At 38.1% G+C, this 27,730-nt stretch overlaps 1 protein-coding gene across 6 annotated transcripts in view; it reads right to left on the bottom strand.

Annotated features, from left to right (window-relative positions):
• The window catches only part of VAV3 (vav guanine nucleotide exchange factor 3), a 444,185-nt gene that overhangs the window by 60,052 nt on the left and 356,403 nt on the right, over positions 1-27,730 (bottom strand). For all 6 annotated transcript variants that reach the window (XR_002825862.1, XM_004388054.2, XM_023742207.1 and 3 more), the window contains one exon: positions 16,920-17,056. Coding sequence is in view for 5 of the 6 variants with exons in the window: in XM_004388054.2 (XP_004388111.1) it covers positions 16,920-17,056 (137 nt within the window). In the remaining variant the exon portion in view is untranslated. The remainder of the gene's footprint in view (positions 1-16,919; positions 17,057-27,730) is intronic.

Here is a 27,730-nt window from a genome sequence, read left to right as displayed (position 1 = left end):
AGAAATTACTGGATGTAGCAAATATGAATGCATACCCAGACACTTATTTATTTCTAACTGACCTTAGGTTTTAACTATTCCTCATCTTTCTTCAATAAAAATCCACAACAAAGCACAATGAATTAAAACGACTTCAGATTTTCTGGTAGAAATGCTATTCACAATCTACCTGTGCAGAGAAAAACATTAACGTATGCCAGGATGGCAGAGCTAAACCTGCGTTTTTAAACACCATGCAATCCACAGACAAGGATGACTTAAAATGACTGAAGATATCCTCCAAAAATCTTAATCATAAATTACTTGGCTCCTAACTTTGTAAAAAGGAGAAAGAATTACTTTTAAGAAAAAATACAGAGAGTATCTGGGCTCATTTATCCCTTTAATACCACCTGGACTGGAGCTTTAATGCACTCCTGGAATAGCACTGAACAATTTAAAACAGATGTGGAAAGCAGAAATGTAAAAGGGACAGATTAATGGTTATTTATGAAAGACTGGAAATTCTCCCAAGTTACAAATGCCCTAAACACTTTCAACGTATGCATGATGGCGCTCCAGAGATTACTAAGCAATTTATCACACATGGGTAATAGCCAGAGCAACTGTCACCTTGCCAGTCACCCTCCCACTGTCAGAAATACACAAGCTGAGTGTATGAGGAAAGAAGACACACAGGGTGGCCATGAATCTGGGAATACAGGCAAATAAACATAATAAATTGTTGATGGATTGGACAGATAGATAAACAGGCTAATACAAAATGCAGTTACTTGCAAATCTTTAATTCTTTTTGTATACTACTTAAAAGAAAATAGTCCTAGTAATCAAAATATTTTCCCTTTATAATACTGTAAAAAATCCACCATCAACGTAAGCTTATTGGGTTTTGTTCTACAAATTTGTGAAAGATGAGTAGCAGAGCTGTACATGGTTAAAAAGCATTGGACCATGACTATCAATGGTGGTAGCATGCATTTGTTTTTAATACCTTTTCTACTTAATTCCTGAGTTTGTACAATTTAAAATGATTGCACCTATTTGTTTTCCTCAGGTCTCGGTGTCTGAGCAGAATCGTAATTATTAACAGTATCTTTTCACCACATTGCCTCATATTAATGACATTGACAGAAAGTCTGAGACCTGATACCACAGATAATCATCCTCTCTGATCAGCAGGCTGCAGAACTGGGCACAGTCTCACATAAGCTATTGATTCTCTATAAGTTGTTTTTGGTTTAATGGTACTGAATTTAATTGGTATTCACTATAAAGTACTGTAAGACTGTGATTAACATATCATCACCCATGATATTTCCCATTCTACAATCTGCCAGTTGTTTACTCTAGTTGCTCTACAGGTTTTCAGATACCCTCACCATCCTATTCATAATCTGTGGTTCATTATATCCAGTATTTGGCTTTCAATATATATAGATTATATATAATCAGTTCTCAGCACATTCATGGATAGAATGGCCTAATTAATTGAATTATGTGATATTGTACTTTGGGTTAATTAAAAAATGACTTTCCTCTTTCAGCTTTTGTTGAAAATTTTTATAAAACTGGTTTATATACCTTTCTGACTTAGTAATATATATGAAATAAAATTTAATCATACTCTGATAATTCAGAGATTTAAAATACCTCAATGTAACCAAAGTGTACATCATTACTTGTTGAAAAAGTCTGTATGTCAATATAAAGTTGGACCAAGTATGAACTAACCATACATTTTTAAAGGAATTTCTTAGTTTACTTATGATCTTCCTCTTTCTCCTAAATTGCAGAAAAATAATTTTGATCAATTGAAATGGCCCTGTGTTTCTATCATAGCCAGAACATTTGTAGGGACAGGAAGCAAGATATTGGATTTAAAACGCTGTGTGGTCTGGGGCTGCAATTCAGTCTCAAGAACAAGGGGATGAAGGGAAATAGCAAAAGAGAAAAGAGGAGAATGTACAAGTAAAAGGAATTGTTGTTTTGGGGGGATTAATCTTCTTTAAGTCAGCCTGTCTAGAATATGTTTCTTCCTACCTAAACTCTGTTGGCAGTATAATAGTCCTTCCTAGCTTTATGAATACAAAATCCAGAGGACTCACTAAAACTATGGTAAGAAAGACGACCAGGTGGGGCCAGTATTGGCTGTGTCAGTTGACTGGACAATGTGACTAGACAGGAACACAGCAAAGGTGCTCAACAAGATCACAAGAGTGAACTAAGGAAGCCACCTCCCTGATGGCTATTGGCCAAGAGGACTAAGAGTGCAGTGGTCAAAAGTGGTGTGCAAGTAGGTGTAGACTCGTGGTTAGTGCAGTCCTGAGACACTGAAATCCACAAGAAGATGCACAGCACTGAGTGTAAAGCACATTGCATAAAGAGAAGAAAGAGCTGTGGCTGGAAAGAGAAAAATATCTTCTACTCTGCAATCTAATTCAGTGTGGACTGTGTGTTGGAGAGAGATGAAAGATGAAAGTGTTGCAGCAACAGAAGTCCAACAGCAGACATATAACAAGGAACTGGGCTTAATTAAGAGCAGAGAAAGCAGAGGAAACAGAACAAGACAGTGCTTGTAGCAAGTACTATTTTCATAATTATTCTGACAGGCTCTGTGAGGACACGCAATAGAACCAAAAGACCAGAAAAGCGGAGAAGATCATGACAAAGACCTGGCCTTTGGAAAGGAGCAATTTGTGATCATACTGCAGCCCTACTGTAACCATGTCATCAGTTAAGATATATGAAAGAGTTAGTTCTTGGAAAACACAGAAAGGCAGTGTATTGTACAGTGGGGATGTGGCATCAGAAGAGCTTGTTCTATTCCTAGCTGTGCTACGAAAAACTGTGTAACCTTAAAAACCAAACCGGTTGCTGTCGAGTCAATTCTGACTCATAGCGATCATACAGAACAGAGTAGAACTGCCCCGTAGGGTTTCCAAGGAGCAGTTGGTGGACTCCAACTGCTGATCTTTTGGGCAAGTCTTAATGGTGAAACAGGGATGATGACAAGATCTGCCACACATGCCTCATTGGTTTGCTACAAGGAGCAAAGGAATTAACATGTGTGAAAGCACTTTGCAAACTCTAAAAATACTTTTCAATTTTATTCACAATATTTTTTATTCTCAATCCATTATATCATGTCTAAATTATCATTTTTAAATTGGTCCATACTTATGTTATTAAAATAGAAATGCCTGATCTTATGTATGATACCACCTCCATCCTCATATTTAGGCAAACTTGCTAATCCACAAGTAACACAGACTCATAACTTTCACCTGAACAGGAAATACTATGTTCCAGATGGTCTATTTCTTTTCCTCAAATGTCCTAATGCTTTCTGGCAAGAACACACATTCTTTTATCATTAATTGCCTCTTATATGATGATGAAGATATACCTTCTCTCCATCAGTAAACACCTTAAAAGTTTGCCAAGCATAATTGCATAGAGTTACACTGAATGGTCACTACAATGTGTTCCAAAATTTTCACGCACACATAGAAGACCAAAACCATAGGCCACGAGCTCTTATCAGCTGCTGGCCAGAAGAAGATGGTGTACGTAACTTTTGTCCAGTGTATAAGTAGTAAAAGTCTTTTGGTTTTTCAAAAGACTTTATGAAATTACATTCCTGGCACAGTTCACTTGTAGTTAAGTGACTGCCATAGCCTTAGAATTCTGAATAACTAAAAAAATCTGGCAACTTAGTCTAAGATGTTGGAAATTAATCTTCAATTTTTATGGGTTTATAACTGCATCAAGTCATCGAAATACATGTCAAAGGCCTCAATTATATTTGATGGCTTTTCCAACAAACACAAAATTGCGTTTACTACAGCTCTGAAATTTTGGCAGATGGAAGTGTCAAAAATCCTAAACAAAACAAAAAAAAAGTTGTGAAATGTATACTGATAAAGGCCCTACTATAAAGCCATAATCTGTGTTTCTACTCTTACTAGGTAGGAGGTGAATATAACTGGGGAATGAGACTTTGCACAATACCTTTCTTGTTGTCTAAAAAATGTATTTTGTGATGTCCCTGGATTTCTCCAGCAAGGACAGGAGCTCTGTGGTTATGAATATTTTAAAGACTTTTTCTCCAGAGTCTCACAGGAAGAGAGGTTGTACATGATGCAGTCCTCAATCACAACCTCGTGACTATGTTTTTCTGGTAAAATAAATAAGAGAATACCTTCGATGATAGAAAAAAAAAATGCAGCAGGCAAAAACCAATCAATATGTAAGTAAGCCAAATCCCAAGTGGTTACTCAATATAAAATCTGGAAGAACAACAACGTCCCACCATATCTGGGAAGAAGTCTTATTTGGGGAGAGGCCATACAACCCAAAAAATAAACCAGCCTTAACAAAGGTCCAATATATAAAAAATTGTTTTTCTAATTCTAGCAGATGACTAATGAATGTTTTCCTATTCTTAATAATTTTAATTACAAGTAATCACAAAGGAAATATTTTGAGTAATAGCACCTTACACATTAAATGCTCATGGCAGCATTAGGTATTTTTAAAGACTGTTACTTTTCTTCTAAGAACAGAATTAGTGCTTTAATGATAAATCTACAGACTTCCTAATATGTACAATGCCCTATGCTAGGTGCTAAGGGATTAAAAAATGAATAGACATGACCACTGTCTTCAAGGATCTCATCTGGAAATGTTATTTCCTTAAGTAGTATTTACCTTGGTATTTTCATGGAATTTTGGATCAGAAAAAAAGTAATAATCTGATATGGATTGGCAGTTGGGAGCTAGTGTTCTATTGCTACCTGTCATGGACTGAATTGTGTCCCCCAAAAATGTGTATCAATTTGGCTGGGCCATGATTCCCAGTATTGTGGAATTGTCCACCATTTTGTCATCAGATGTGATTTTCCTATGTGTTGTAAATTCTGCCTGTATGATGTTAATGAGGGGGGATAGATGGCAGTTATGTTAACGAGGCCGGACTCAATCTACAAGATTGGATTGTGTCTTGAGCCAATTTCTTCTGGGATATAAAAGACAGAAGTGAGCAAAGAGACAGGAGGACCTCATACCACCAAGAAAGCAGCACCAGGAGCAAACAGCATCGTTTGGCCCCAGGGTTTCTTTGCTGAGAAGCTCCTAGTTCACGGGAAGATTGATGACAAGGACCTTCCTCCAGAGCCAACAGAGAAAGCCTTCCCCTGGAGCTGACACCCTGAGTTTGGACTTCTAGCCTACTTTACTGTTAGGAAATATGTTTTTCTTTGTCAAAGCCACTAACTTGTGATATTTGTTACAGCAGTACTAGATAACCAAGACACTACCTTTGTGATCTTGGGTAAGTCATTTAACCTCTCTTGGTTTCAATATCCTCATTTATGAAATGATCCAAGGATTTCTAAGGTCTTTTCTACCAGTGAAGTTCCTTGCTTATATAAGCACTTTTCCTGAGTTTCAACGGTCCTCTAGTCAGTTACTGTCGGCCAAGAAATATTTGACCCACAAGTTATTAATCTGAGGTACTATGTGTTTGGTAATTTAATCTGATTGCATTTATTTACAGAAGATAAGGACAGTTCAGGTGCTCAATGACTTTCATTTTAAATCATAAGAAGTCATCTGTTCTGCAGGGCACGTCAGGGTTAGCTTGGTAGGAATTATATTTATTCATTCATTTATTCTTCAAAAATTCAAATTCTCATGAATAATTAAAATTCAATATATGTTATAATTTGATCAATTATTTGTCCCAAAGTCTTCAGGTCATGTGTGTACATAAGTGCGCGCTACTGAAACCACTTGTGGTGTCCCATCAATAGCAATGTCAAATGCAATTCCAGATTGATATCAGGTCCATTGAAGTATTCTGTGATTGATGCAAACCTTTAAGTAATAATGGCAGAAAGCAGCTTATATAGTTTTAAAAAAGATTATGGAAGAAACAAGATCATAACAGAATTTCTTAGAATTTTCCCCTCAATAATGTTACTATAAATCTGGAAAAGAAGAGATAATATTTCACTGTCTAAACTTCTGCTTGGAGCCCTAGTGGTGCAGTGGTTAAGAGCTTGGCTGCTAATCAAAAGGTGGGCAGTTCGAATCTACCAGCTACTCCTTGGGAACTCTGTGGAGCTACTCTGTCCTAAAGGCTCACTATGAGTCGGAACCGACTCAAGGCCACCTAACAACAACAACAAACTTCTGCTTAGATGGCAGTGTCCTCATCTAGGTACATTAGAAACTACATTTTGCCCTGCATTAAACATAGGAAAAGTATAAGTAAGAACTGTTAACCAAAAATGTCCATCTTCAGAGTTAACAATTAGGACCTCATCCACTTTGTCGGGAGGTTTGCCAATTCCCATAATGCAGTCTGCACTCTTGGAAACATTCCTGCAAACTTGGTTTATGGTCTATTCAATCAAAGCCAGTTGGCAATCACCCAGGGAAAATGTTTCTTATGGGCATTTTCTGATGTCCATTATCTTCTATAATGATCTCTCCTGGGCCTCCCAGGTTCTATTACACTCACATGCTGCCTTTTTCTCCTTTCCTGTAATTAGGGACCTTGAATTAACTCAATATTTTGAAGTAAACACCTGTCAAAATAAACGTCTCATGATTACAGGATATGCTGATACCAAATACGTAAGCCTCCATGCTTTTCACGTAGCTTTTTTATCTTCACACCCACAATTTCAATTCTGCCTTGGCTTCTCCTGATTTTACACAAGGCACTGGCAATACATCAGCAAGTGGCTTTTAGAAGCAAAGCCAAGGTGAACTATGAACACCTTGAAACTGCCTAAAAAGGTGTCACTGCCACCATAAAAACCAAGCATGGGATTTCACAAAGAAATGTCCTGAGGGTAGGAATCTGAATTGGGAAAAACACTTATCACTTCCCAGAGATGTTGACTCTCCTGTTTATAACTCCAGTGCGATGACAGTCTGCTGGTGTCCCAAATCAGTTTCCTTAACAAAGGGTATTTGATTCTTTTTTTTTTTTTTCCCCACTTCTTTAATGTTCTTTTTTGCCTCTCACTATCAAGCAACCTGACACTGAATTTTAGATCAAGAGGGAAAAAAATTACGTAGTTTTAGAAAATTCTGTTGGAACTTATAATATCTTGTGGGGTCTAGAAGTGATTAGAAAAGTCTCCTCTTAGTCTAGAGGGGGAAAAAAAAAAAAAGAATCCTTTGAAGTGCTTTGACAACTAAAGCTCTAGGGAGAGATGTTGGGAGGAAAGACCCACCCTCCAGTCCACTCACCCTTCCTTCACCTCAGAGGGTTCTGGGCCTGCCTGTATTTTAGGCTCTTCTCGTCCACGTCCAAACCTGCTCTGAGGAACAGTCTCATGATTTTTATCCTGAAGTTTACTTAAAACAATTCATTCCCTTCAGAATTTATCATGTGAGCTTTATGTGCAATTATGAAGCAAAGTTTAAAGAAATTCTATGAATTGGGAATGAAAAAGAAAAGCATATGGAGAGCAAATAATCTACTATGAGCCCATATGTATGTCAGTGGGACGCTTCACATCAAATATGGGGAAGATGAAGTTAAAAAGACAGATGATCACTTTGCCACTTATGGAAATTGAAGCATATCTTTCAAAATCATTAACCTGTATGCAGGAATACATTTTTTCTCCTTTCCATTCCCTTTCAAGCTTACTTTCTGCAATTTTTACAACACCCTTGTGAGGCTTTTAAGTATTAAAACCCCCATTTTATAAAAGAGGAATTTGAGGTCAGACGGTTATATAGCTTTAAGGCTATTCTAAGCGAACAAAGAAATTTAAACCTGAGAAGATGAATGAATTAATGATCTTTGAAACAACATCATAAAGTGTAATTTAATAAACAATGAATTTGAAAAATTTTAAATAACATATCATGGAAATAACAGCTCTGAATAGAATTATTCATTCTAGACACATGCATTGCATTCTTGCTATGTTCTAGGCACTAGAAATGAAAGCCATGGTTCTTATCTTCCTGGAGTGCTCTTGTCAGGCAGGGGGACAATGAATAGACAAATAGAATACAGTATAATAGCATTATATTAAAAGCCGTTTTGGTTCAGGGAAGACCACAGAGAAGGTGACCCCAGTGTTGAGCCTTAGTAGTAAAGAAGAATTTAGCTAAGAGAATGGGGGTAGGAGGAAAAATTCAGGCAGAGTGTAAAATATATATCAATGACCAGAGGTTTGAGAAAACATGTTTCCTGTAAGAAAGATTATCCTACCCCCTCAACTGAACCCTGTATTTTTGCCTGGTTAAAATGAGGAAAAATGCATCTGTACAAAAATTTTGCCTGAATTGTTTTTTGGACACCAAACACAGTAGTCCTTGGAATAGTAAAAATTCTGGACAAAATACACTTAGGCAAGGACCGGCTTATTGTACATGTACTGCCATTTTGCCTTTAGGGCTGAGATGACAGTATTGGGGAATTTAACACCTTGTTGCCCATAGGCAAGTCAAGAGCCACCTTTCCCTGGGCTCTTGGCCTCTTGACTCAGCATGAGCAAGAACGCATCCCTCCTCCTGAGAATCTTCAAAGTTCTCTCAAGGCTCAATATATTTTCTGACTTTTTATTCTTTCCTGTGTAACTCTTCTTCTGAGACAAAGAGTGTAAAAAACAAAAACTAAAAAAGGTAGAAATATTTGCATAAAGCAACATTTTATCCCTGATTGTTCTAAAAAGAACTACCATCATACTGTGGTGGCTTACGTGTTGCTGTGATGCTAGAAGCTATGCTATCAGTATTTCAAACACCAGAAGGGTCACCCATGTTGGATAGGTTTCAGCAGAGCTTCCAGACTAGGACAGACTAGGAAGTGAAGCGTGGTGATCTATTTCCAAAAATTAGCCAGCAAAAACATTATGGGTCATAACAGAACTTTGTCCAACTTGCTTGCTTTGGACACATCATTGGAAGAGATTGATTGCTAGATGAACACATTATGTTTGGTGAAGTAGAGGGCCAATAAGGGTGAAGGAGACCCTTGGGAAATGGATTGGCACAAGAGCCGCAATGATGTCGGTGATTATGAAGATGACATAGGAATGGGTAATGTTTTACTCTATTGCACATAAGGTCAGCATTTTTTGGAGTTATGGAGCTAACAACAACAAATTGCCTTTAAAATTCTGTTTGCTTTAAAGATGTTAAATACACATATAAATGGATCTCCTAAAACAAAGGTAGGGTGGTCTAACTTCAGTAGGAGACCAGAACTCTGGAAGAGTCTAATTTTAATTTTGCTACCATCATCCCAAAGATGGGTGATAAACCTGGCCCTTTAAAACCACAGCTCTAAATGAGGGTAACGTAATTTTCCATTTACCCTCTTTATGGAGATCTCTGTGAATTAATCAGAATGTGTGTAAAACATTTGCACTCCTTAGAATAAAGATCATGTAGATGCATGATGTGTAAGTGTGAAGTATCACAACTATTTTCTAGGTTATTTAACTTTCATTGTAGATATAACTATATATTTTTGGCACACTGATTACAGCTCTACTGCTTATAATTACCTTTTGGTTCTAATTAGCTCACAAAATTCTCCCTGTGGAACACTGGGGTATTCTTAAATGACAATGGAGCAAATAAACCCCATGATATAGGACACAGTATACTCATTTTTCACAAGCTTTATTCTAAGAAAACACATATAAAGCCCTCTATTATAATAGAAACCATACAAGGTATGCAATGGTTTTACATTTGTCTGTTTCTCTTTTCTTGCCCCCTTTCTCACTGTCTGGTAAGTATAATCTCTAGATTTTGTGGGAAAAACAAGTTTCTAATATGAACAATCTCTTCCATCAAGAAAGATGTTTTCCTTAGTTACTAAGCTGTTATTATCATATACTGTAACAAGGATTTAAAAGCCACAGGTTTACCACCATCAGTCTGATGTCAGGATCAGAATTGTTCTATATGTTACATTCAGTAAAAACTACGCCTTACACCTGCTCTAGGAAATGTATCCTAAATGACCAATTTCCTATTTTATATTCATTTCACTTGAAGACAATTTTATAGAGCTTTCAAGGAAAGAGAAAAGGGGGACAAAAAGACAAAAGAAGAAAAGAAAAAGCTGTCCAAATGAATCCTTTCAATGCAAAAACTGAACAGAGTACATTTTTACAGCTCCATTGACAACTCATTGTTTGAAAGAAGTTATAATGAAAATGCAGATAGCTCACTCACTTCAATAGCATTAGAAATTACTGTTGTTATAATAATAATACAGGCTAGACTAATAGCTATTCAAAGAAAGAAAGTTCCTGATAAAGAGTGGAGGATAATTTTATTCTTTAGACATAGAGTAGTATGTAGAAAACATGACAGTCTTCAATGAAATTCGACTTTCTACATTAATGAGTGAAATGACTCACTTGCGCAGTGGGGGGGCAGAAGAGAAAATAGAAAGCATAATTTCTTGAAAATTTCTAAATCAGCCAAAGCACTTAACAAGTACCAAAGAAATTTCTGAAATTCAAAAGTAAAGCCACTGCTACATCCCAATAACTATGCTAGATTTTTATCTACACGTTTAACTCTAAACAGATTTGTAACAATATGATTTTCAAAAATCCTTAATAAAAACCTCAAAATGGTGACATCGCCTACTCTGAGCTTTGATAATGCCTTAGGTCATTAATGTCTGGAAGTTAAAAACTGGCTGTCTTGTTTGTGGTCCTCTCATTGTGAAGTACAATGCCAGACACCCCGTACACACTTCATAAGTATTTAAATGGATGGGTAAGTGGATGAATGGGTGGATGTAAAAACAGGAGCTATTTTTTTATGAGTGCTTTGCTAGAACCTTTTCATATGTTATTTATTTTATTCTATATACAGTGATTATTTTTACTCCCTTTTTACAGATGATAAAATGGAGGTTCACAAAGTTTAAATAACCTGTTTAAGGTCACACTGCTAGTAGATGGCAGAGTCAGTAGATAACGTTCAACAAAATGAGCTAGGATTATCTAAATTCTAGCATGGGGGTAAAAAACACAACTTGCTTCTCTGGTGCTAATTATATGAAATCTCAAATGAGACCCAATCAATTGGGCAGAGACTAAAAAGAGGTACTTAAAAACTATCTTCTCAGAAGCAAAACAAAAAACAATGAGGGAGTCACACGTTTTAGGATACAAACCATAAAGTACATATCTTCTTTGAACATGAAAATCTACAAGTTAACCTAAAGATTCACGGGACTTCAAATAATCAAGCCAGCACATTCCTCACGCATTTAAACCCAACAAGGAGGACAGATTTGTGTTCAGAGATTTTTAAGTCATGCCATCCTGGATTACATCATTGAGTAAGCACAGACTCAGTCCAGTTTCTTCATACACCTTTTGTAAGTGCAGTCTGTGAAACCAAAGTTGATTTTCTCATGACAGCCTTGGATCACTGTATGATCTGAAGTGTCTTTTGAATCAGAGAAAGTAATTATATCAAGTTTAGTATAAAGTTTGTGATAAGTATATTTTTATTATATATTATTAATTCTTTGAAAATGTACCCTTTATTTGGTAACTATCGTAGCCAAAGTATTCAGTTCATTGTAACATCTTATTTTGGAAGCTATGCTTAGTAAGTTGGTTTTCTATCAATGACCAAATGGTGAGCTGAGGCTAATGCAATAACCACCATGGAATCTTACCGACTGGATCATCTAATCAAGTGGTTACCAACCCTAGTCCACATTAGGTTTATCTGGGGTTTTACACAAACTATTCGTGCCTGCGCTCAACCCAGACCCGTTGTGTCTGAATCTCTGGAAGGGGAGCTGTGTGTTGACACTATTGCAAAGCCCCACAGGTGATTCAGTCAGGACCGCAAGCACTGCTGTGGTCTAACTTCCCTCGTGTAACAGAGAAGAAACGAAGCTACGTAGTGATTAAGTGATTTGACCCAGGCCATACAACTATTTGGCTACAGATCCATTTCTTGAATCTGGTTTTTCTCACTCTGCCATGGCTCCTTTCAATAAGGCTAGTATTTGCGGGCTCCAAATCCTTTGGATGGCTTAGGGGTGCCCATAAGACAATTCTGACTCATGCTATGTTTTCATTAGAAATACTAATATCTCTTTGAAAATTCAAACAAGTAGGGGCCAGCAAGAATGAATGATTCTTCTAAAGACAGGAGACTGTATGACAAACCAACAATTGGAGTTGGTAACTGAAATGTGAGCAAGTGTCCTGAGTCCTGACTACAGAGCTGGCACTCAATACATGCTTGCTGATCTGAAACAAATGTGCTAATTGTTTTTCCCTGTTCCAGACATTAGCCTTGTTTGTTCTTAACTATTACATGTTCCTTCCCCCAAACACACACACACACAGTCATCCAATAGTTTTTGTTTCTCCTACAATTCTCCTGAGAGCTTCCAAAGCCATTCTACAATCATACCAGAAACTGTCATGTTTCCAGGCTGCTGAAAGGAAGTGACTAATAATAACATCTTTCTTTTTGTTTAGGAAGAAAAAGCAGCAGTACAGTTTGAAAAGAGTACTAGACTGGTTGTTACGGAACCTGACTTATAGTTCTGTTTTCCACACTGTGTGCTTTGAGGAATGAATGAAATAATCAATCTAAAACATTATGAAAAAAATCAAAAGCACCACCCAAACCTAATTAAAAAAAAAAAAAATGCTACTACACAAGCAAGTTTTATAGTCTAAGGAATCAGGCAAAAGTCAAGAGTGGAAAAGAACAGAAGGCTTGGTTAGGAAAATACGAAGACCACGACTGTTTTTAAAAAAGGTAAAACACCTCTAAGCGCACACTGTGCCAGTCTGTAGGATTGCCGCTAGGCCACACCAATGATCCTCAGGGTTATCTCAACCATACCATAGTTTGAGAACCACTTATATGCACCAAGATCTTCAACATTTTGTGGTTGGCTTGACTACTTCCTGTCAATTTCTCTACTATGAGAAACTGATTGGCATTCAGTGTCATTGGGAACAGCCTATAAAATCAGTATATACTGAGGGTTGCCCAGAGAGCTTCAATTTTTTTTTTTTTTCCTACTTCGTCCCTAGTGAACCATACATCCTAGTACTCAGCTTGTATAGTCCTTTCCCTTTGTATCTGGGCTGGGCCTATGACCTGCTTTAACCAATAGAATAATGCAGGAGAACTAATTCTGAGCCAGTTCAGGGCATAACGCTCAAGAAGGTCTGGCAGCTTCTGGCTCTTGGGAGCTAGCCATCATATAAGAAGCCTGGCTACCATGAGACCACTTTGCTGTGAGGAAGCCTAAGGAGCTACTGGAGAGACCCATCTGGCAGACATCCTCAGCTGAGTTTCCAGAGAATGGTTAGCACTAACTGCCAGTCCTATGGATGAGGCCATTTTGAACCTTACAGCTCTCCTATTACCCAGCCAACAACACTTGAAGCAGAAGAACCATCTTGTCAACCCCTAGGATTATGAGAGAAAATCAACTGTTGTATAATAAATAAATAAAACACTGTCAAAATTTGGTGGTAGTAAAATGAATCCATGAAAATATTTCTAAAATTAGCTTCTTTAGCACAAAGAGAGCTACCTTCTTATATAACATATAAACCTCACTTTCCTGTCCTTACAAATCATGAAGTTTAGGAGGACAGATGAGCTTAATCATAAATAATATGCCTATAAGAGAAGAAGTAGAGTGTGGTGGTTAGAGCTTGGACTCTGGGGAAAGAATGCCTTGATTTGAATCTCAGTTCTGCCAAGTTACTAATTGTGCTACCTTGGGTTAACTACTTAACCTTACAGGGTCTCAGCACATCTATAAAATGGGGATAATAGTAGAATTCATTTCATAGAGTCTTCCTGAGTAGTACATGTATTAATATATGTCAGGTATGCTTAGAACACTACCTCGTACATAATAAATGTATAATGAACATTAGTTGTTGCTGCTATTGTTTTCATCATTATTATAAGAAAGGAATAAATAAGGAAATTCTACCTATTTGTGTCTCGGAACAGGGGTAAGAGAAAAGAGGACAGATAGGACAGGAAAAGCTTCACAGAGGTGGTGCCAAGTGAACTGCTATAGAGAGGCAGGTAGGGGTGAATTTGAGTGGCGAAAAATATATAAGTGTATGGAAAACTGGTGAGAGATGGAGATAGGCAGAGACTGCAACACAGACCGTCTCATTCGCAAAGTCTCCGTTCAAGCTAAAAAGTGTGAATTCTGTATGGCCAGAAGGAAGACACTGAAAGATTTCCTCAAGGGGTTATATGATTGCATCTGAACTTTGCAGTGATATGGAGGATGGCTGGGGCAGACAGACTCTGGAGGTGAGGAGATCACTTAGAAGGTGATCTCAGATGTCATGCAACAGTTGATTAGAGTAGATGCCTTTGACAACCATAATTCTACCAATAGTCTCTTTAAGGCAACCTAGGTTTTTACTATTAGGCACCTTAAAACTCTTCTAATCTCCACCCATTACCCAATTCCAAAACTGCTTCCACATTTTAGGTATCTGTTAGAACAGCACCCCATTCTGCAGGTACTAAATTCTGTCTTAGTTATCTAGTGCTGTTGTAACAGAAATATCACAAGTGGGTGGTTTTAACAACAGAATTTTATTTTCTCACAGTTGGCAGGCTAGAAGTCCGAATTCAGGGTGCCAGCTCTAGCGGAAGGCTTTCTCTCTTTCTAAGGCTTTCCCTCTTTCTGTCAGCTCTGGAGGAAGGTCCTTGTCTCTTTTGAGCTTCTGCTCCTAGGCAATCTTCATGTGGCTTGTCATCTCTCTTCCACTATCTCTGCTTTCCTAAAATGCTCCTTTTATCTCTTGTAAGAGATTGACTCAAGACACTCTACACTAATCCTGCCTCATCAACATAACAGAAAACCTATTCTCAAATGAGATTACAACAACAGTCATAGAGATTAGGATTTACAACCCATATTTTTTGGGGACACCACTGAGCATTCATCTCAATGAATGGTACAAGGATGCTCAATAAAAATTGATAACCATTTGGCTGTACTGATCGGGGGAAAAAAAAAGAAAACACAGACTATCAGTATCAGGAAAGAGAGACGTGGCATCACTATAGATTCTACAAATATTAAAAAGAAAGAACTATTGTTACACACAGAAACATGGATGACTAGATACCTGTTCAGTGAGGAAGCCATACAAGAAAAGAATACATAATATATTATGTACTACATAAAAATCTTAAGAATGAAAACTCATCTAAAGTGACAGAAAACAGAGCAGTGGTTGCCTGGGAGTTCAGGAGCATCAGGAAGGGATGGGAAGGAGGGATTAGCAAAGGGCACACAAACACTTTGGAGACTGATGGATATGTTTATTATCTTGATTCTCAAATGTACACTTTAAATATCTGCCATTTATTATATATCAATTATATCTCAATAAAGCTTTTTCTAAAATATACTTTAAATGGTATTAGTGATCCAAGTACTAGTTTCTCCAGCAGACTGAATTCTGAATAGGCGGTAAGGAGGTAATGACAATGAGTATAGACTATTCTCTCAAGAAGCTTACCTTAGCTTTGGGGGTTGGAGGTCCAGAGGGAAGGAGGGAGAGAAGGACCAAGGGAGAGACAGACTTACAACTAACTAATGTAAACAGACGAACTAATATAACCAGACAAAAATTAGAGTTATACATATTTTAAGATGGGGGAATTTGAGCATATTTATATGCTGAGGAAAAGCAGCCAGTGGAGAGAATGAAGTTGAAAATTTTGGGGTCAAGAGCCAACTTATGAAATATGGGATGAAAAATCGAAGAAGGAAAATGAATCTTGAATAATAGGAATCTTACGGGTATAAATGCAGACACATTTTGTGGTTGTGGTGAAAGATGCAGGAGTAGACAGAAGAGTTAATTAAGTCTGTTATTCTCTTTCTTCCTTTTCTGGGAAGGATGAGGTATGAAAGGAGTAGGATACTTAAGAAGAGTGGTAGAGCTTTGGAAAAGTCACTGTCTACTACAATTGAAATGGTGGTTGGAGATGAAGGCTCAGTGTAAGGGCATTCTTCTGTAACAAGATAGCAGGCAATGAAATAGTTCAAAGCAAACAAATAGCTATCATGTAGACATGTGTACAATGGACTGTCATCTAGTGGTCCTTTTCACTTTTCTCTCTTTACCTCCAGCCAAATTTCACTCATGCTGATCTTTCTGTTGATTCCCACTCCCCTTCCCCTCAAGGCACCATATATTTTTAAGAAATTCTTAACTTTGATGGAGAATATTTCTAACATACACATAAAAATAGAGAATAACTTAATGAATAGCAATGTCCTACCATCCAGCTTTATCAAATCTTAACATGATACCATATTTACCTCAGTTGGAAAAAATCCTTCAAACAAAGATAGGCTTATTGGCCAGGAGAGATTTTATCACCAGCAAACATCAACATGCTCACTTACTTTTCACATTTCATATATTTCATGAACAATGCCTACACCTGTGAGACCTTCAGGTATTAGTGTGGGTAGGCACAAATCAAATATGGCAAGAAATGGCCACTGGCAAGCTAATTAGGTAGTTCCCCTGAAGTGAAATGTTAATATATTAAAGACATGCAAATTAGATCATACCCACAGGCCCTTGGTTTGGGAAAAAAATTCTCTGGCAAACTATGAATTTTTAATAAAAACAGTAATTATGACTCATAGCACTGATATTATTTTTCTTTAGTATTCTAACAGTCATTATCACTTTGGCATTGGTAAATATGGGGAAGGCTAATATAAAATAATTTTTCCCCTAATCATGTAAAATTTCTGAAGCTGAAAACGTGCAATTAGTGTCTAAAGACAAGAACTTTATTCTCTAAGCAGTAATAAATCATCCATTAAATCTAAAAATTTGTAATTTGGATAGTACCTGCCAAAACAGACTGTGTGCATCTCCTCTCAGAAGTTCAACTGTGTCCCCTTCCTGGATGTATAATGGTGGTCCTTCATGAAGAGCAGGGGGTGGCGTTCCAGTATAGTTTCTAATGACCTGCATCTTGGGTAATCCTGAAAATAAACAACACAAGTTTTAGTGTTCAGAAAATAATGATGTGTGAAGTCCAAAATGCACTTAAAAAAAAAAAAAGAGCTATTATTAATATTAAAAAGTTTTAATAGAACCAAGTCCAAGTAAACATCTGAAGTAACTACAATGGAATGCTTTTCAACTTTCTCATTATTTGAGATGGTAATGGAATAAGACACATATTTATCTCTTGATCCCTTACATACTTTTCTTCTCCCTCACCATCAATCTCTTTTAGTTTAAAAAATATTTCTTTTTCTGCTGATGCCTGCTTCATAAAAAACACATCACGTACAGTTTAATGGAAAAGAATCAATTTTTTCATCAACTCTATCCTTTCTGCCTATTACTTTCCTCTTGGGCACTGGCTGATTTCATCACTAAGGAGGCTCACTCTTTCTGTGTATGTATCACATTGCCCAGTATAAGGCTCATATCTTAAGGTTATCTTTGTAATTCAAAAGCAAAAAGGTGATGGATGTGCCACTGTAATGCTTAAGACATTTATATGGAGAAACTCTTCAGGCTCAAATTTAGGCTTGCAAAACAGACCCAATAAAGGAAACATGTCTAGGCCAATAACATCAACAGTACTTGAAAAAACAGGTCCATCCCTTTTCTTTGTATTTCTTTGAATATGCGATGAAAGCCTCAGTTCAATAATTCATTTTTGAGACCAGCAGCTTCAACTGCACAAGGGCCTAACTGCACTAATATTGGCCACAAAAGGACAACCACACAGCCACCTTTCCACTGAGAGGTGACACTGCTTCCTAAGATCACTCACAAACATGATATTTGTTACACATTCAGGAGCTTAAGTCATTGCTTATTACATTTCAAGACTGTTTTATTATAATGATCGACCATGGTGAAGCTGTAACTGGCGGAAAATGCTTCACTAAATATAAGAGGAAGATGAATGACTGTCAGTAGGTTCTAGATGTCCAAGTCACCTAGAAAAGACCTCAATTCCAGATGAAATGATCCAGCAAACAGTTTAATAAAGTCCTCACAATCCTTTTTCAACTACCACCCCACAGGGGGAAAAACATGCTAGCAAACAATGGTTGCTATAAATTAAAACAGAACCGAAAAGTTTTAGTCAACACTTTCTTATCAATCCAGTCAATCAGAGGGAAGAAGGGTTGAAAACCACAGCGTCCTTTACTCCCATTCAGCTGCTGTGGCATGTTACAAGTTGCTACATCACCCCACTGCTTCAGTTCTTATGCCACAGAACCCCTGGAGGGATGACTTTAATCCCATGTGTTTCATGGAGCAGTTCCCCTACCAGATGTTATAAGGCAGTGCCCTAACAGAAACAGCAGACTTTATTATCCCTCCCCCAAAACAACAGTTGACAAGAGAACCCTCCACGGTGAAGTGTTTATCAGACTTGTTTTCCACACACTATAAACGCCTTGACCATTTGTTGTTGTGGTTGGGTACCATCAAGTCGATTTTCGACTTGTAGCAATCCCATGCGACAGAGTAGAACTACCCCACAGGGTTTTCTAGGCTATAATCTTCATAGGAGAAGATAGCGAGGTCTTTCTCTTGGAGCTGCTGGTTGGGTTCCCACTGCCAACCTTTCAATTAGCAGCTGAGCACTTATCTGTTGTGCCACCAGGGCTCCTTGCCTTGAGTATAAAAACTAAGAAACCAAACCTATTGCCATTGAGTTGATTCCAACTCATAGCAACCCCACAGGACAGAGTAGAACTGCCCCATAGAGTTTCCAAGGCTGTAATCTTTACAGAAGCGGAGTGCCACATCTTTCTCCCGTGGAGTAGCTGGTGGGTTTGAACCGACGATCTTTCGGTTAGCAGAGAAGCACTTAAGCATTGCGCCACCAGGGATCCTTATCTTAAGTATAGAAAGAGCTTACTGTACACATTATATTAAATTGCTGCTGTTTATTTATAATAGAGCCTAAAAATCCCATACTCACAACTACTGATTTTGAAGTCCATATGTTGACGGGGAACAGTATAAAGCATATACATTTAAAAATGGAGTCTGGTTTGTTCTGTACCTGCATGATACTTATTCCATGTTTGGGGGCCAGACGTGGGGTTAGCCTCAGTTCAGCTGAGCATTTCTAGAGCAAGGAAAGCATCTCATTGGGTAGGGGCCCTGGGTAATTTTGCTTTTATGCCAGTTTTTAAACAGAGTCTGAGGGAGTCTAAAGAGGAGGTTTTAAACCAGAAATAGCTGATGTGGCCTCAAATACCGGGGCCAGTCGAGTGCTCAGGAGGGCTCTGACCTTCATGGCAGTTGTGTCTGTTGCCAACACCACTGGGACAAAAAGGAGCAGAGCCACGTGACACATGTTGGCAACAGCAGTTCTTTTATCATCAGCATGCCCAAGTTAGTCATTCTTAGGAAGAAATGATTTAAAATTCATAGAGTGTTTAGAAAAAAAATTAAACTCTGATGACATCTCACCACTCATACATTAGGGATTAAAATATAGAAATGGGCAGGCTACATAAGCAGGCTGCAAGATGTCAGGCAAGCAACAAGGCTGCCCCATGTATTTTTATGGATGGATTGCATATGGCCCAAAACACATGGTCCAGTAAAATTATATTTGCAACTGAAAATGTTACATATTAATATACTTTAGTCAAGAAATAAGACCTAGCTATGAGTTGGAATCGACTTGACAGCAACACGTTTGGTTTTTTGGTTTTTTTTATCCTGCAAAATAGGAACAAATGGACCTTGTTTTTACCCAAAACCAGATGCTGTGGAGTTGACTCTGACTCATGGTGACCCCATGCATGTCAGAGTAGAACTGTTCTCCATAGGGTTTTCAATGGCTCATTTTTTGGAAACAGACTGACAGGGCTTTCTTTCGAGGTGCCTCTGAGTGGATCGAACCTCCAACCTTTCAGTTAGCAGCTGAGTGTGGTAACCATTTGCACCACCCAGAGACTGCTTTGTTTTTATAGTCTCGTTTATTTCTAATGCTTTTTTTTAATTTACTTTATCTTTTCTGCTATTACTTCCTTCTTGATTATGAGCTTCATTTGGGAAATTGATCTAATAGCATACTAGCATAAGGGTATGTCACTAACCTCATTCTTTAAAAAATATATGTAACCCTTGCTAAGAATTATGGTCAAGCCCAGGTTATAGTCAAAAGGACATTGCTACTAGCCTGAATTAAGCCATACACAACTTGCAAAGGACAGTGCTTATTCGACTCATATACTTTTTTTTTCCTGTGATGAGCTTTGAATTATAATACAATGCAATTTATATTTTTCTGGTCATTTGTTAGAATAATTTTTGGTTACTTATTTCTGATTGGCCAGCACTCCCCATCTCAGCACTATGAGCCATCAGCACTCCAGGGCTACAGAGATCAAAGGACAAAAGGAAAGACACAAGGGAACACAGACATGATGAATTCTGACACCCTACCCCTTGCCTCTGATGCTTGCATAGAGTAGGTGTTCTACAATGCTGGTGCAAGGAGCCACTGCTTTCCAAAAGCCCCCTATATATTCCTTCCTTTACAAAAAAGGCACAGTAACATTGCTAAGAAGGCGAACACAATCACAGTGACTGCTGGATCAAAATGCAATTAAAATAAGAGAAGAGGGACTGAGTTAAACTTCATGTCAGCACTTAATCATCAATACAATTGTTAACCTAATGCCACGGCAGGCATTGCACTTTGTAAACAAGATCAAGAATGGAGAAGAAATAAGATTTATAGATGCTCGTATGTGAATAGCCATTTAGTGCTGGTTTAGTGAAGGTTTTCCTCTCCCCTTATATAAGATCCCTGACAAGTCCTAACCTCTGTTTAAGAATGTCCAGGACAGAACACTCACTACACATCCCTTTGACAACTCATTCACTGTTGTGTACAGGTTATTAGCAAGGTCTTCCTGAAACTTAATAAAAGATTTCTCTCTGTGTAACTTCTATCCTTTGACCCATCTTCTTCCATCTGGAAGTATGCTGAATAAGGAAATTCCCCTTTTTTAAAAACCAGATTAGCCTTTTAAAATTTATTCAGGCTTAAAATCCCTAGTTCCTTACAAAATCCCTTCATAATTTCAACTTGGCTGTCCATGATTTGAGGGATTCTGAGATACAGAAAAGCATAAACTACAAGAGTAGAAATGCAGTCTCCCCATTAACACCGACTGATCAGAAATAAATATCAAAAGGTTATCCTAAAAAATGTCCAAAACGTATAAATTCCATATTATAAACTCACAACTCATCCCAGAAATCTGTTTCTTTATTCTTAGAAAAACACAGGCCCGATCATTGTTTAGTTTCTTTCTGCTCCAGAAATACATTTACAATCGGTATGTTGGTACAGTTACAAGGTTGCTCATGAAGATCTGAAAATTTATACTGCAACTACCTTCAGACATTAAACGCAAAATAATTATATGCAATTTCAATGTACATATTTACGCCATCTTAGAAGTTCCCAAAACTTGATGTAATCAATTATCTTTATCTAAGGAAAATAATTTAACACAGGTAATCCAAAATTAGATCTCCAGCTGAATGTTTACTTATGAACTTGCTTCCCTATTTTAGCTTATTTTATTCCCTACAACACATGCTTTGTTGTACACCTACCTATAACCTTGCATGCAAATTTAACACTCTGTTCAACAGTATATGTACATTTTAGTAAAAAATGGGACATTCTGCCCTTTATTGTTCTCAATAGTAATTATGCTTGGTCTTAAATCAGACAAGTTTCCCAAGTCATTCTTATACGTAAGGAATTCACAGTGTGAGAATCAGCAATATGAAAACAGCAGACGATAGTTATACTGTCAGAGTAGTCACTGGGGCTCCTATTAAACAAATCTGATTATTATATAGAATGCTAGAGTTTCAAAAAACAGTACAGAAATGTTTTTACAAAATGGGGCTTGAAACAAAATTTCGTTTCAAAACTGAAATCAATGCCACTAAGAGTGACAAATGCTAAGAATACAAAAAAAAAATTTAACTTTTTAAAAAAGTTAATTCTAGGTAGAATCCTATTATAAATGTGCCAGATATAAACTATTTCATTGATAATTTTCACATAAGCCCTCAAACTGTACCAGTATCACCACTGTGCCCTCTAAGCAAGGCATGGAAGAGTGATTGCCACAATATAGATTAGTATCTATTCATGATGCCGATATCACTGCCCTAATGCAATGGGCTTCCCCGGGGCAATAACTTAGAGGAGAGTGCTGCATGCTAGACAAATGGGCTGTCAGTAATGTACTGGCCTTTCACCTCTGAGTCCTAATTTAAAATCTAAACCAGCCACATTAAAAAACAATTAGGTTTACAATATGTCAGAGGATGTAGGTGGTTTATCCTGGGAAACTGATCACATGTTCATTTGGTCATTAAATGTATCCTGAGCACTCCATGAGTGCTGGACATGGTGGTTTCAGAACAGAGCAAGGGCATGCTTCCTGCCATAAAAGAGCCTGTAGTCCACTGGACAGACAGATCACTTAGCTCAAAAGCAACAACACAACTGGGCATGGGCTCTAGCTTTTACAAAATATTTGTGCCAATAAAAATTTCAAGAAATTAATTTTGCAAGTCTTGAGTAAGACCCTGAAGGATGGATTTAGTTTTTTCTACACTTCGCTAGGTGTGGTTTCCAAATTGTGATGGTTACTATCATGTGTCAACTTGGCTAGGCTATGATTCTCAGTGGTCTGGCATGTGCTCTTCCATAATGTAATTACTTTCAATTTTGTGATCTGATACAAGCAGCCAATAAGTCAAAGGAGGAATTTCCCTGGGGATGTGGCCTGCCTCCAGTATACAAATGGACGTTCTGGCAAAGCTCACTCTCTCTCTCAACCCTGCACTCTTCTTGTGACCTGATGTCTGGTTCTTAGAACACTTAAGCATGAAGAAGTCTCCAGCCTGCTACCTGACCTGCAGATTTTGGATATGTCTGCCCCCTCAACTCCATCTGCCAACAGAGGCCTCCAGCCTGCCACCTGACCCACAGATTTGAGATTTGCCATCCCTCACAACTGCATGAGCCATTTCTTCACAACTGTGTGAACCATTTCCTTGAAATAAATCTCTTTATATATATATATATATATCTTTTATATATGCTTCACTGGATTCGCTTCTCTAGAGAACCAGGACAAAGACACAAATCCTAGCCAGGTTTGGGAATCACATTCTTGTGGGGACATATGCAAAGCAATATGGTCAACATGCATCACTACCAAACTTGCTTTTGAGAAAACTACAATAAAATAAGAGTCCCTGGGTGGTGCAAATGGTTAGTGCACTTGGCTGCTAACCAAAAGGTTGGAGGTTTGAGTACACCCATAGGTGTCTTAGGGGCCCTGGTAGCATAGTGGTTAAGTGTTTACTGCTAACCAAAAGATCAGCAGTTCGAATCCATCAGTGAAACCCTATGAAGCAGTTCTACTCTGTCCTACAGGGTCACTATGAGTCGGAATTGACTCAACGGCAACAGGTTTTATGTGTCTCAGAAGAAAGTCCTAGTGATAGTTCCGATAACTCAGCCATTGAAAACTCTGTGAAGCACAGTTCTGTTCTGACTCACATGGAGTCACCATGATTTGGAATCAATTTGATGGCAAATGGTTGGTACAGTGAAATAAGTGCCACCTGGCATCTTACCAAGCTAACCCTCTTTAAACTAGCATCTGGGCTCTTCCTGGTATAAGCTCACAATCTAAGCATCAGGTTCAGAGGACCAGGCAGAGTGGTCTGAGCACATATCCTAGGGATGCTGGATGCTGGGTTTCTACTACCCATCACACTTCACAAGACTCTTTCCAACTCCCTTTCATCACATGTTGGTCTTCACAGAGAAGCAAAAGGAGCCTCAGAAGAGAAACCATTTGTTACAACAGAAGCTGACAGTTTGGTGGAAAACAAACTGGTCTGAAGAACCAATTGTACACAAAGGGAATACTCCCCATCAATGACTGTAAAAAATTTTCACCTGGAGAAGCAAACTTTACTTTGATAAACAATGATGACTCAAATGAAAGAAACAGCACTGTCACCACTCATATAAACACAGGGAGATGCCTTCCTCCAACTTATAAACACTGACTAGTCACTCTTTGGCACTACCTCTTGGTGTATTAGTGAGCCAAGATATAATAATGCCTTTTGGAAGTTTTTTTCTTTATCAAAAAGATTTTATTGACACTATGAAATATAAAAGAACTATACAATTGCATGTTACTTTAATGTTCATGCTAATTTAACATTCTGCTCAATCGTGTATGTACAATTTCAGTGAAAAAAAAAATTCTTCCCCAAAAATCTTTAAATAAAATCAAAGATCCAGGAGAATGCGCCATGTTGAACCAATGGCCTTGAAGACCCTTAGCAAAGGACCACTCATACGGATGTGAGGAGCCCAGTTCAAGGAGGACAGCCCTTAGCTGTCTCAACATTTTCTTTAAAGACAGAAAGAGCACATAGCTATACAATTTCAAAGTGAGAGGAGGTTCGCCTAGCCTAATTTTCCTCATTTTCCACATCATAAAACTAAGAATCAAAGCAGTAGATACACTGTCTAAAGTCAAACAGCTAGTGGCAAAAATGGAACTAGAACCCCATTTACCAACTACTAGTTCAGTCCACCCTGTTGCTGAGTAGTCACTCTCCAGAATCTACAGGGAATGAAGTTGTGGGGACAAGAGGCTTCATGACACCAACTGATGCGTGTTTGGGGTCTAAGAATCCCTGCTGGGTGTCCACTGTTATCTTGGGAATCAGGAAAGAAGGAGCAAGAATTTGTCAGCTGGTGAAATGCTGAGATCTCCCTAAGATTAGGCAAATACTAGGTGGAAGGTGATAACTCTCACTAGCATATTCTAAAGACAGACCCTCAAAGCCCTCATACATCACTGTACTGGACGACCTATGGAACTCTCAGTTCCTGACAGGCTCACAGTCAGCTCCACAGATCCGTGGAAAAGTGGCCACATGCGGTTCTCTCTACATAAAGTTACAACCACTTAAACAATGTCGTTCTGCTATTCTGACCCCTTCCCAGTGGGTCAGCTATAGTGATTAAGCCAAAGATTGCAATATATAGGCAGAACATATCAGATGCCAGTGGCTGAGAAGGTGGTTTGAAGGAGACTGTCCACAGGGGCAGATCTCACTGGAGAATGATAAACAAACTGACCAAATTTACTCTTGCAGAACATGAACCTGGGAGGCAGATATGTAAGTCAGCAGGAAACGATCATTTCAAACTTCTGAGAAGAAAAGACAATGGGGATCACCAGTTTCCAGAACTGTTGTTCTGAATGATTTCCATAAAGCCTGCTGCACTCTTCCATTTGTTGAAAGTTCCTTGGTAACTATTAACAGTAATTTCCTGAGCTGTTTTCTTACCCTCATAGCATAAATCCTTATCCCTCAAAGCCACTGAACATGTTTCTTTCTTGTAACCAAAGTGAACCTTTAGCACCCAGTCTTAAAGGATATCTAAGAGATAATAGAGGAGTACCTGGGTGGTGCAAATGGTTAAGCACTCAGCTACCAGCCAAAAGATCGGTGGTTCAAACCCACTCAGAAGTGCCTCAGAGGACAGGCCTGATGATCTGCTTCCAAAAGATCACTGCCTTGAAAACCCTACGGAGCAGTTCTACTCTGCACACACGAGATTACTGAGTCGGCATCAACTTGATGGCAACTAACAACAACAAAGACATAACAGCATAAAAGTAAAAGCGATTAGGGCACTTTGCAATAACCTAGTGTTCCCTCCTTGCTCTATGGGTTAATTCATTTATTCAACAAATATTTATGGATTATTCATGTGCAGGCACTGGCCTACGCTTGTAGAAGGCAGCTGTAAATGAGACTGACCAATGTCTCTCTTCATAGAGCTCGTAGGTTAGTGGGGATACACTAAAACAAACAGGTAAGTGGGACAATATCAAATAACAAGTATTATAAAGAACTATTTAGAAAAAGGTACTGGATTAAAGAGTGACGGGGCAAGTGTGAGGGAGGAGGAGTAGCCTTCTTTAAAGCAAGGTGATCAGGTCAGATTTAAGACCTGAATGAGGAGAAGGCAGCAATTACATGCGTGTGTTTGGGGTGGGGATTTAACAGGCAAGCAGAACAATAAGCATGAAGGCTCTGGGAATGAATCTGAAGTACTTGGGAGACAGAAAAAAGGTCAGTGACATTGCATGAAAGCAACTGCTAATTTTAAAATTTACAATATTAAGCCTTGACAGCCTAGCCATTGTACCATTCCTTTCCAACATTTGTTCTGTTAAACTATGTACTTGAAATGTATTCAACAGGTCAAGTTCTCCTTAACATGCTACACCGTCTTCCTGGCATATTCTTGCTCTCGTCTGTACATCCAGCTTACCCTTTACCCGAGGGGGAAAAAAAAAATCTAACTACTCTTCTCATTCTTTAAAACTCAAATATCTCTTCTGCTAAGAAATCCACCGAGTGTGGGTTAGGTGCCTCAAACATACACTCCCTTAGATGGTCTCGCTTTCTGCTTCAATACCATTGTGACAACAAAGTTATTTATTCAGCTAGTACAGAATACATGCACTAGACCATAAGCACCTTCCTATGTACAGTGTTTGTACACAGTCTATATACACTAGACTGTGAGCACACAGTCAACTAGACTGACCCACTGCTGGCAGGGGCTGTGTTCTTTTCTCAGTAAATTCCTTTGGATAAAAGAAGGAAGGAAGATAGCTATGTTTCTCTCCCAATGATGGCTACCCTTTCAAACACACACACACACACACACACACTCTTTCATACTCATATAATTTATCAGCTCACAAGCTCTCTTAATTGTACCTCCAAAATATCTCTCCAATCAAACGATCTCTACTTCCATTTCCATAGTCCCAACATCAGCTTTCTCACTGGCCTTCCCTCATCCACTCTTACTGTGCTTCAATCTGTCCTGTACACAGGAGCCTGGATGATTTTTTTAAAAAACGTACAAATTATATAATAACATTCTCCTATTTAAAACGCTTCCCACTACATTTAGAACTAAATCCAGATTCCTGGCCATAACCTACAAAATCCTGGCCCCTGATAACTCTCCAGTCTCATTCTGTGCCAATCTCACCCTTGCGTGCCATGTTTTTAATCATACTGACCACCTTTTAGTTGCTTAGATACCCTGAACTGGCCAGCCCAGCCAAGACAGTCTGTATTATGAACACTAATTTTTAATTCATGGATCTGTTTGTTTCCTTGCTGTTGTCTCCTTTCCTTTTTTTATCTATTTCTGTGCCTAAATTTGTATGATAAGCACTTACTATTTTCAAAACCAAATATAGTTTTTAATACAAAAGTTCACTCTTTATCGGTATTATACAAAGAAACAAAACACCACTTCATCATTAGTTTTGACTTGCTCTTCAACTAAGTCTGATTTATCTGTGCTTTTACACAAAGCTATCAATATCCTATGTATCACTGAGATTTTGCATGAAATTTTAATGTTCAAAATTGCTAATATACTTCTTAAAAATCCTTAATAGAGGGACTGAGTTGCTGGACGGAGGGCTCTGGGGACCATGGTCTCGGGGAACATCTAGCTCAATTGGCATGACACTACTTATAAAGATAATGCT

Source organism: Trichechus manatus, unplaced genomic scaffold (assembly GCF_000243295.1).
Source record: "Trichechus manatus latirostris isolate Lorelei unplaced genomic scaffold, TriManLat1.0 scaffold00204, whole genome shotgun sequence".
Classification (NCBI taxonomy): Eukaryota; Metazoa; Chordata; class Mammalia; order Sirenia; family Trichechidae; genus Trichechus; species Trichechus manatus.
This window is presented reverse-complemented; position numbering and strand designations above follow the sequence as displayed.